We start from the raw sequence: 12,302 nt of genomic DNA on the forward strand, positions 1-12,302 counted from the left end.
CTAAAGCTAAGCAAACACATTGTTCACCATATGTGAACATTTTAGTGAAAAGCACAGGTAACATTTTTAGATAATGTTGAAAAATTGCTATATTTTCTAATGAGAAGGATCAGTATTGCTAAACAATCAACTAGCAGTAAACAGAACTTATGAGTGAAATCTTAGCTCATGGAAAGAGGCATCTGACAGGTTATTCTACAGTCAGCTTCTGTTAAGGGAAATGTTAATTACTAGTTGATTTGAAGGTGCTTTAAAGCATATACCAATTGAAAAAGCTAAGAACTCATATAGTGCTTGTATCCCCAAATCATTTTGCAAGTATTAACAATTATTTTTTTAAAATCTAGCTGAAAATGAATTAGTTGTAAAAATTATTCCATCACAGGACTCTGCTGAATATTATTACTACCATTAGCCTTCTCCAATTTCTAAAGAAGGAATCAAAACCATTAGCTATTTTACCTCCCGCACAACATCTCTCAATATATTTCACTGGGAGTTTTACTGTTTCAGAAGTTTCCATGTTTTCACTTAATTTTACTGCCTGAGTTGATTTAATTTTGCTACTTCTGTTTAAGTGAGGAACAGTTTGATGGGGGAGAGGAGAAGGCAGAGAAAACGTATCACTAACAGAAATTATGAGCATCATTTAATATATTAAATACTATAAACAAGCCAGAGGCAACCAGTCCCTGACGGGAGAGGAAACAAGAGAGAGGAAAAATAGCAGTCTGGAGGGAAGAGAGCAGAGAGGCAGCGGCCTGAGGGTGTTCTGCTTTCATTTCAGATGTTTCTCTGGGAGGGAGGGAGGGGGAGGAGCAGAAGGTATATTTCTGGTCATGGAAGAAAAGAAAGAAGATGTGAGGGCTAGCATATAATGTGTATGTGTGGGTAGCTGAGGAAAGTACAGCTAAAGATAACGAGAAGACTGGCAAGAAAAACAAGAAAGGATGAAAACAGCATCGAAAAAGATCAACCAAGTGAACATACCGAGAAAGACAAAACAAGAAAAGCATAAGAAGAGGAAGCAAGGGGCGTTACAGGATTTGCGGGTATAGAGAGGGCAAGAAAAATAAGAGGGCAGAAGAAAATGGCGTCAATAAAAAGTCAGTTCCAAGGAAGTAAGGGATAGGGGGAGCCTTCACAGAAAAAAACAGGGTCATATTGAAGGCAAGAAGCTGGGGAAGACATCAGAGTGGCCTGCAGTGGAAGTTCTGTGGAGGCACTGAATACAGCAGGCAATGGCAGACTTCTTGCCGTGCAGAAATACCTCAAGTGTTCACAGTCTCTTTCTTTCCCCCACTGAGTGTAATATATTGACATTTTAACTTCCATCCAGCTAACAGTTCATGGAGATGCTTCTTATTAAAGAAAATTGGAATCTTGTCTGGGTTTGGATAGATTAAAGACTCTTGAAAGCTTTATATGTTCCCAAAGCCAAATGTGATGTTTTTTTCTCAGTTAGGGGATAATGGTCTGATCAGTGAGTGAAAGGAATCATACCTGTTTTCCTGTAAGCATCAGAAGAACTGTTTTTTGAAAGGGAAGAAAAGTGGCACCTAATAGAGGGGAACGTCATAATTTGATAAATGCAGAAATATTTGCTTTTTAATATATTTTCTCCATGCCAATTGACTTACTGATTCAGTTGAAAGCTTAGAAATTATTTGTGTATCATATCACATAGTATGCAAAACCAAACTATTAATTCAGTAAAACACCAATGTATATGTTAGCATCAGCTAGAAATGACTCTGATTTTAGGAACTCTGAAGAGCTTCCAGACCTGATACTACAGCCACTTGCCATGGGACGTGGTCCATGACTAGGCCTAAATGGTATGAGATACAATACCGGTAACCAGCAGGTGTCTGACAACCCCTGTTGTTACTCCAACTATTTAAGGTTGTTGGAGTTTGTTGACAGAGTTTTCACTTAGCTTTACTGGCATGAGCTACTCATCTGCCCTGGATAGCTTTGTTACACGACACGGGTGGGACAGGTTTACCAGGGCACGAGCATTGGGATTTGCTCTCTTGTCCAGAAGGAGTTTGGTGACACGATAGTGGCCGCAGTGTGCGGCCACATGGAGGGCGGTCAGGTAATCCAGCGTGACATCATCCACGGGAGCTTTGTGCTGCAGTAGGTGTTTGACGCATTCCACGTGGTCCCCCTGGGCCGCCATGTGAAGTGGAGAGAGTCCATTCTGTGGGAAAAGAAAACAGAACAGTACTTCTAGTAACTCTCACTTAGATCGTAGCACATATTAGAAGGATGCCATCATGAGTTTGCATCACTGAAACAGAACCGCATCTGAGCTATGGACTGGAATTAAAACTGAAAAAAGCTATAGCCACCCCTCCCCTTCCAGCAAATACAGGCAAATTTAGAGGAACACCATATAATTAACTAAAATCAGAATTTAATCAAAGCAAAAGAATCTAAGGGTCTTGCCTCATGATTTAATAAAACATACCTTGACCTTAAAAGACAGTTCTAGGGATACTCATCATAACACTAAGACATAGGTTGTATGTTAATTAGAGGAAAAGCACCTACTTACCCATCATCATATTTATTAAAGAACCTATATTTTTTTCTTTCAGTGTTCAATGAAAAAACAAATTATATTGGCAAACCTGACCCCTGAGCTTCTGGGCAATGACACTTTCAACCACCACCATGGTTGGACCTTTTGTTCAAACTATAACACTTGAAGGGCAGTGGAAGCAGAAATTTTATAGCCCTGTCTGGCTTTAATAGATCTTTTTGTAAATATTGAAGTCCATGGAAGGCAGACAATTAAGAGGAAAGAGAACTGTTGCTATTAATATGTATAACAAGTTGTTTTCAGAAAAAAAATAGTTTTAATATTTATATATTTGTCTGTCTCCAGTTTGAAACCACCTGTTTCAGTTGAAAGTTAGAAGAGGAAGTTACTTTTAAATCTAATGTCATTTTACATGCAATAAGGTACTTAAAAAGCTCCACGTGTTTAAAGACAGACTATAACATAAGGACTTGAACAGGTAACTGACTTGGCGTGGTCAAACTGACTGGTTATTTGTCACCTGGAAGGAGGGAATTATTCACTGGACAGTTCTGCTCTGCTCAATCCTCAACACAGTGGGGACATCCAGATGCTGCCACAGCAATGCTGATATTTTGTCCTGACTGGCAACATCTGCCTTTGAATGGCAAGATCTGAGAATCCTGCCTGAAGTGTGCACAATATATGTGGCAGGGTCTGTTCTCCTGAGCGTCTCCACCTCTTAGTGAAGTAGGGATGTTGACACATGAGGTTCACTTAACCACCTTCTCCCACCAAAGGAATCAGTGAAACTATAAGGAATCTTTTCCCTATAATTCCCATCTCCTTGTGGATCTCTCCTGCATAAACAGATGACCTGGGCTACTTAGTGCTATCAAGGATGCATAGCTTGAGCACATCCTTATTTGATGTAGTTGATATGTTTGCAACCCAGTGATAAAACCTCCTGACGGCTATCGAGAGAAAATCTTGAGTCTCCAGTAAGGATAACTATGGGTCAGAATACACTAATTGCCCTTGTTTTGAGCCATGTTTGAGGGAGTGGGGCCCAGTAAACAGCGCAATGGTCTAAAACTTGTATTTAAATTATTTATCCCTCCTGATCTTCCAGGGGACCTCAAGTATATCATTGCAATACTCTATTCCACTGTTTTCCAACTAATGATACCAGCTACCTTTGTCAGGCACTCAAATTTACTGATGTGAAGTGCTGCTCAGTGGGGTTTGCTATTATACTACAAGTACCTTTCTCTCATTAGTCTGACCAAAGGGACAGCATTTGTAGGAAATGCATTCATCTTAGATGTGTGCTTTTCAGAAATCAGTAAGAACACACTGAAATCATTTTCCAAGTCTGTAATAGTCCATGAAAACAATTAGAAGAAGCTGCAAGTCACAGGTCCTAGTTAGCTTATATGAAGGATCAGAAAACATATACCAGGAATCATCTCTCAGGAGTGACTGACCCAGCTTTCCCATCTCTGTGTCCTATGGTCTTAGGAAGCAACAAAAGTGAAGTGCTTGCAGTAGCACTGTATATCAGGTCTTTAGTCTGATGTTATAGAGAGGGGCAAAGAAGTGTATACTGTTTCATAGATTTGGAAAGGATAGTCCCTAATTATGTAAGAAAACCTTATTTTGGATCATTCTATCCATTAATACATTTCCTTTGGGAGAACAGAAATGTTCCTGTCTTCTTCCTTGTCCTTTCAGTGACATTGAAAATTCTGTGCAAAGTTACACAGAACTGTTAACATATTCTAATAAGACACGCACCTTGGTCCGTGCAAGCAGTGGGGCACCTCGTTCCAGGAGCAGCTCCACAACTTGGTCATGTCCACTTCTTGCAGCACAGTGGAGTGGGGTGAGTCCATCCTTAAAGTAAAAGGAGAGAAAACAAATGAGCACATCCCCAACTGTCCGTCCTGGCACTCTTGAGGAACACCCTTCCAGGAATGCAGCCCCACAAGCACGTGAAAAAGCTCCTTTTTTTGACTCCTAACTGAAGCTGGCTCCACAACATGAAGTTTCATCCCTATTCTTCCTTGCACCAGTAAAGGACACTCTAAGGTTACAATTTCAGAGAGGAAGCCCATTGTGCATTGAAATCTCTTATCAAAGAGGATAATATGAGCATGCATTGCCTCCTCCCCTCCTTCTCCTCTGCATGGCTTTGAGATTGTATTGCCTCTCCCTGGATAATGTGTGCTGGGCCAAGGATGCTCCATTAATCAACCCTTGTCCTTTGGATTTCTTTTGATGCAGGGATGAAACAAGAAATGTTCATACTAGAAAATTTACTCTAGAATTTATTTGTTTTTTTTTAAACAGGCAGCAGGAGAAAGAAGATTTTAAAACAGAGAAAAAGAGAAAGAAACAAACAGAACAAAACCTTTCATTTCTGAGATTGAGCGGTGAACAAAGAGCTAACAATTCTTTGCTAAAATTGCTGTGAGACCACCAAGTCTGCAATATTTTTTCCGTTGCAGAACACCACCCTATATCAAAAGACTTGCTCAGGCTACTCAGTAATGATCACAGCAGTGGTAGCAGAAGATGTGTCAATGAAACTCTTAGATAGGAGAACGCATTCTAGGTAATTCTGCTACAGTTTGGACTTTATGGAGAAAGATACAGGAAATACGAGGCAAGAAAAATGGTTGCAAAAGAATATTAGTGCTGAATGACAGAAAAAAGAAAATGCGTAAGATACAGAAACCCAAGTTTTCATCTCATTAGACCTTGATACTGTTCAAGCATGCACTCACAGAAGTCATTGATACTCATTCAACCGAGACAGGTTTATAAAGGTGAAATGGTAATAGTTTTTAATCACAAGAAAAGCCTTCTCCCTTTGAGACACACTGCTCATCTTAGATGAAGTAGATGCTATTATTCTAGGGTGCTTTCTGAAGAACCCAGTAACAGCATGATTAAAAGATGAATATACTGGTCTGACACAGATTTATTACTTAGGGGTTAAAAAAGTAGCAAAAATGCAAAAACACGGCCTTAAGTATGAGTTAGTGACCCTGCTTCATACACAGATATACCGTTTGCCTTGCTGCAGTTTGGAGGAAGTCTACATCGCTATATTTTTACTTCTACTACTAACATTTTTAAATTAAAAGTAGATCTAGACTGCACAGTGTCATTGCAATTGCGACATCATTTTGGCTACGCAAACATAGCCCTGTAATACTCCACAAAAGGTAGATCCTCCCTCATCCTCAGGTTTGAAAGCCCAGAGCACCTTTCTGAGTTAGCAGTGCAACAAAGCTCCACTGCAGTGAGGAACTGAAGTCTGCAGGGAGGAATTTTTCTCCCTTACTTATCTACTGTTTCCAGAGATTTTTCAGAAACCTGTGATGGGGTTAGGTGTGCCTTGACGCTCACTATCTCAGAGGCAGAGGCATCACTAAATCCCAGGGAAGCTTTGCAATGAAAATCAACAGACGCAAGATCAAACCCGCAAACAGAATTCAAGGCTGTTCAGCACCTGGCAGATTGGGTCAATGTAAAGGAATTGGATGTAACTAGCTTATCTGTTTCTTTTTTCTATGCTGAAACCTCAGTGTCCCCTAAATCAAGTCTTTATATGCAAAACTGAGGTATATTTTTGTCTCACTGCCAGAGGGGTTCATACACATAATTCCCATTAGCATTACTAAGGTGAGAATATATCCCAAACGTATTTCTAGGAAAGGTATTTATTTGGTATTTCTTTCCAGTTTCTGGCCTTTTGTGCTCTACATTTTTAATCAATGTGGGAGGTTCACTTTCCCTATCTGCACAGTGACTTTGATGTTACTCTATTTAATAGAACAGCAAAAGAAAGGTAGAATTGTATGAACCCTTGAAAAAAACCAGGACAAATCCCCTGAGGGAGAAAAAAAGAAAAATACAAGCTAAGAAACACATCAACTCCACAAGAAAGTCTAGCTAAAACAAAAATAAGAACTAAATCATTAAAAAGCACGATTTCTCCTCTGTTCTTATCTGTAATTCCCTCTAAAAGTAGGGATAAAAATTTGCTACCTATCCTATTCTATCCTGTCATAGCTTTTATAAATGCATCATTATTTACTATCTGTGCACTTTCCAGTAGGTGAATAGAGCAACACACTTTGCAGCCTTCCCATATAACCCTCTTCTCTTCCCTCTTTCTGCCCTGGGGAAAACAGCATGTATATTTTAAAATTATTGTATATTTAATACTTTAGATTCTATTTTTGCATATACGTTTTCTTCAAAGATGAGGGAAATTGCAAAGAGAGAGCTGTTGTAGTAGAAGAATGAGTACATAATACAATGAGGGCAAACTGACATTAGCCAACATCAAGAGACACGCTGGTGTACCAAATTAGTCCTCTTTTGCAGCATTATCTATTTGCAATAAACCTCAGTGCTCTGAAATCTATTGCAGGAGTTTGCCTATGTACTTTTTTAATCATTCCATTGCTAATTGGTACACCATGTAAATTGAAGAACACATGCTGACCAAAATATCAAACACATCATTTGACAGGACATACAACACCGGGTCGAAGAGACACAGACTTTGAAGCACAGATAATGGATATCCCATGAACACAGAGGCCGCCATGCCAGGAGACAAGAAATTCAGCAATTTTGTATTTTAAGTCCAATATTTTTCTCCTCATCCCAAATAGTACACAATGGAGAGTTAAACGCTTTCATCTTCCAAGTGACATCCTGCACCCGGTGCTCTGTTGTTCCCGTATGTGATACTCTCCTAGCTCACACTTTGCAATGTAACCAACAGCTGGGTCACCGTTAGAAATAACACTACAATCCGCTCTGTACGTATGGAAGCCATGAAATTCCATCACTCCTAATCTCCTCTTAAATGGCTCTCAAAATAGAAGATAAACTTTTGCCTTTTCTTCTTGAAAATCAATCACTGGTCATTTTTTAACCTGCAAAATTAATCCTGAATTCTGTGCATGACTCCTAACTGCAGGGCTCAGGAAGATAAATTATTGGGTCATTTCACAGTGATTAAAATGCTTTACTTCAGCTTACCAGAGAGACTGAGATAAAAAGAAGCTGTGCTTACGAGAGATTCTTGATGGGAAATGACATGGGCAGCATCTTAACAGAAGGACAGTTGCGCACATTCAGTGCTCATTCGAATGAAGACTGACGATAGCACATGAACATCAAAGACCAAATTATCAAAGAATTCTTCTAAACTGCAGCTGCATATTCTCATTTTTGTAAGGGTGAAATAAAATTTTAGTATTCTGTATGTTAGACATGCAAAATTGTCTAAATTTTCTCCACTAATAAAGGCCTTTTCATTTGTTCATTTTTCATTACTACTAAACCTCATCTTTGTAAAAATGAAGAAGGCAAGTCTCCCTCTTGCTCTAAGCTCTCAGAGTGCTGGCATAATTAACCACGCTCTAAAGTATTCCTCCAGGTCTGCCATTCAAAGTACAAATTTTAAAAATACAGCAAAAAATATACCATGCATTTGCTTGAGTAATAAGATATTAACTTAAATAATTCTAAATAATAGTCACTATCTATATAGCTTGCTTAGATAATCTGTACAACATCCCTTGCCACTCCCTTGTAAACATTGTATGAATTCACTATATTTTTTATAGCAAATATCTGCATTGTGATTAGATATTTATAATCTGACATTGCTTTAGGAACGGCAAAAACTGCCAATGAATTATTAGTGCTCTGTGCATGTGTGAAGACTAGGAGAAAATGTCACAGCAGCATTACTGCAGGAGAAAAACACTGTAAACATAGCATAGTGCCAAGACAGGGTTAGGATCCTGCTACAATGGCTTTATGGTAAGAAACCCACTACCATGTGGAAATAGCAGAGCGCCATGCCTATTTTGTCAGGTTGCATATATACAAAAGGAGACATTATCACAAATAAAGCTCAATAGGTCCCCAGAACGAGTGTTAAGGGGTGTCTGAAGCAGATTCACCACAAAGAACCCAAACCAAACCAAACAAATCTGAGTTCCACCCCCCACAGCTTCCTTCCTTTTCTTTTCCCTTTGGTATCATACATCTCTGTGACCGACCTTCCACTTCTTTCAGCTCCAGCTGAGCCTCCGTTCTTTTCTGTGGCTCTTCTCCAACCCAAATGGCATACCAGACTTTCTCCCCACCATTATCACATCTATTCCCCTCTCCAGCTCCAGCTGCCAGGCTCCAGGCACACAACATGTTTACTTTCCCACACAATAAGCTTTCCATTCCAAGACTAGATGCTCTGTTTCATTCCAGACATTTTTTTTCAACTGTAAATACTCTGGACAAGAGGCTGCAAGAGGAGTCTAAAAAGTCCCAGAGCAAGAAAAATTTGATTTCAATGTTGGCAGGATTCAATAGAAAGAACACAAAATGTGTGACAACTTCAGCGTCTGAGACAGGTCAACGTGTTCCTCCCCCCATTCTAAGGGTGTTTGCACAGTCCCACAAAAATGGAAATACCAGTAAGGTGACAGACCTGTGAATAACACTGTATTATTTTAAAAGTAAAAAAGCCTACAAAAACTAAAAAAGCCTCACATTCTTGTTCTTTTTTTTCCTATACAATTTATATAGAGAGACGATACAAATAGAGATATTGCAAAAACTGCATTCATAACGAATACTCCTAAAATCCTTTAATAGTCAGTAACGTTTCAATATCCCGCATATCCTTACGGTTACTATTCCATTATATCAGAATTTTTTTTTTTTTTAATAGAAATACATATATTTTGGCCTTGCTGAAATTGCTCTGCTTTTAAATGCTTAAAATAATTCCCCCTGTAATAATCCTTACTATGCTTCAGGAAGGCTGTAAATGCTTTCCTTCTCTCAAAGTGAGAATTGATAATTGCCACATTACTCTTGACCACATGACATCGATTTAATCATAAATTGGACTTTCCACCACCTTTTAGAGAACAAGTTTCTGCACACTGATTCCTAGCCACAGTCTGCACAATTGCTTCTGAAACCCAACTCCACCAGTCTACCATCATAAGCTGCACAGGTCAGATGTTTACCTAAATTTTAAAATTTTAAACAAAAATTTATCATTGAAGTTCTTATTCAGGTAAACTTGTAGAGAATATAGGTTTGACTAAGATTTTTAAACATGAAATGTTTTAGCATAAGAAATTTTACCCGTTAATTACTTAGCAAACAAAACTCCAGATAAAGCTTGTATGTAAACAGAAGTAGCACAAACGTAGATATAACAGATAGTACTAATAAAAGTATCCTATTAATATCATTGGGAATGGAGTTTACATTTTTCCTTTAGATACATTATAAAAGAGAAATGAAATTCCACATTTTGAAACCTTATTCAGTAGTTAGTTGAGAAAAATTGTAAAACTTGCCAAAAAAATTTTAAGTAAAATATTATTTTAAAATATATAAGTGTAGCAAGCAGATTTACTAGCAATTCTACATCTTTATATTCTAGTGAGAAATGCCATAAAATTTCAGCAAATACATTATGAAATGTATAGAAAACAAAAATACATAATTCCTGCAGTAAGCAGGGCTTTCCTCGGACATGCAACATTAACTATGGAACAGTAAGACACATGCATAATTTACTCCCTTTGAAGAATGTACATTTTAATTTATTTTCTTAGACAATACAGGGGCTCCTAATGGATCATTTCAATGGAACGTTTTCAAACCTAAAAAGATTTCACAGATTAACTCTGCAAAATTAAAGTACTGAGGCTCATCTAAAATCTGTTAAAATAAGTTTTTGCATTTTAATTTATGCATCATCAGATGTCATGTAATACAGCAAGTTAAAAATAAACTGAATGAAAGCAATGAGTACTTTTTTAACCAAAGAGCTTATTTTGATGCGGTATGGAGACCAAGAATAGAAGCCCAAGCTATCCGGCAATGAAATATCCTAGTACATTTAATTCCACTGTTTTTCAGTGAATCTGACCTACTGGAAGAATGCAGATGTTCCTCAGAAGAAATGAAAAGGCGTGTATGGAAAGGCAAGCGTGTTAGTACCGAGATGGAGGAGGCGGAAGTCTGTCCTTTAAAGTACAAAACGCATGTATGCATGGCATGCAACACACAACCTACCTCTTCAATACCCTACATACTCACGGCCATAGCAAAGCACACAAGGCATGCGGACAAAGCAAAGGGAAAAGAAAAAGACACCGAGACGATATAAACAGCTGGCATGAAGACAAGATCACGCCACAGAGACACTGACAGCAAAACCAAAGCTCTGGAATCTTCCCCACTGTGAAGGACATGCAGCCGACCACCACCGTGTGCCTTTGAGCAGGGAGAAGGCAGAAGATGAAAGCAAGAGGAAGCTGCTGAGCCTGTGCAAACTGGGATATGTGTGCTTTAGGATATCTTTACGGGTTTTCACTGATATCTTTGTGCTGACAGTTTTTGAGCTAATGTAGCAGCTGACAAAGGGCAGGAAGCCAAGACAATGAGAAGACTCTAAAATTAGAACCTTCCACCTACGTTGGGTAAAGTCCTGTTCTTTCAGTTTCATTCACAACTGCGCATCAATCTTTGCGGGTGAGCGGGGAAGGGAATACACCTTGACCTCTTAAAATCCAAGACGTCCTTTACAATCATCTGTGCCAACTTGTCTAAAACAAGTATCTAAATACTGAACAGGAAATAGGTGAATTCAATACTGTCATTCCACAGGCCAAATGGACCATTTCTGTATGACTGCTGTGCTTATGAGTATGTGGAATATCCTGACTGCAGCGTATTATTACCATTTCATGCCTCTTTACCATGAGATTTTAGGCACTTATGGTGGAAAATTTGACCAGGGATTATTTACTGCACACCTTCATGAGGCGCAGCATTTCCATCATCAGTAGGTTTTTTTTTAAAAAAAAAAAAAAAAAAAAAAGGCAAGAGAGATATCATTTCATAAATAATCAGAAATCAAAATCATAATCGCATATAGAGTTACACGATAATCACAATTGTCTTCCTAGCTTATGAAGTAACAACTTTTTTTTTTTTTTTTTTTTGAGTCATTTATAACAGCCGCCTCTAATGTCTCACTTTAAGAACAGAGTACAAGACACAATTACTGAAGCTGAATTCCTAGCTATGAATCTTGGTGTTCCCAGTCTCTGGCTTTAAAAAAAAAAAACAAAAAAAAAAAAAAAAAACAAAAAAAAACAAACACCAAAACACAAAAAACCAAAACCAAAAACAAGCAAGCAAAAAATCCCAATCCATTCCCAAGAAGGGACAACATCATATTCAGGGAATAGAAAGACTCACCCTGGTTTTGGCATCGATCTGCCCTCCGCGATCCAACAAGAGCTTCACCATGTTTGTGTTTCCCCTTTTGGAAGCCACATGCAGTGGGGTGATTCCATTCTACACCATGAAAAGAACAAACAATGAGCATGATGGATTTGAAGGTGTATAATGGTGGTGAATTTGTGTTCGGATCACAAAAAATGAGACCATCACATTGTAGAGAATAAACAAAAAAGTACTTGAGCATCAGAGCTAGGCACACACCATACAAGCCCGAGTTAGTAATTCCTTTCTAAGCAAGAATCTTTATTCATTGTTCGGGGTTTTTCAATAAATGAAGCGCATCTGCCAAAGCAGCAAACATCACAGTCCCGGAGTCAGACAAATAAACAAACATGTATCAGAGTCCCAATGAGTCAATATTCACAAAACACTGATGCATTTAAATCATTGCAACATACAC

At 38.4% G+C, this 12,302-nt stretch overlaps 1 protein-coding gene across 2 annotated transcripts in view; it reads right to left on the bottom strand.

Moving 5' to 3' along the window:
• The window catches only part of ANK2 (ankyrin 2), a 246,943-nt gene that overhangs the window by 102,097 nt on the left and 132,544 nt on the right, over positions 1-12,302 (bottom strand). For both annotated transcript variants that reach the window (XM_050896051.1, XM_050896049.1), the window contains exons 9-11: positions 11,858-11,956; positions 4,328-4,426; positions 2,009-2,206 (exon numbers count right to left, since the gene is read on the bottom strand). In XM_050896051.1, the coding sequence (XP_050752008.1) occupies positions 2,009-2,206; positions 4,328-4,426; positions 11,858-11,956 (396 nt within the window). The remainder of the gene's footprint in view (positions 1-2,008; positions 2,207-4,327; positions 4,427-11,857; positions 11,957-12,302) is intronic.

The sequence above is a fragment of the Gymnogyps californianus genome, chromosome 4, assembly GCF_018139145.2.
Source record: "Gymnogyps californianus isolate 813 chromosome 4, ASM1813914v2, whole genome shotgun sequence".
Taxonomy (NCBI): Eukaryota; Metazoa; Chordata; class Aves; order Accipitriformes; family Cathartidae; genus Gymnogyps; species Gymnogyps californianus.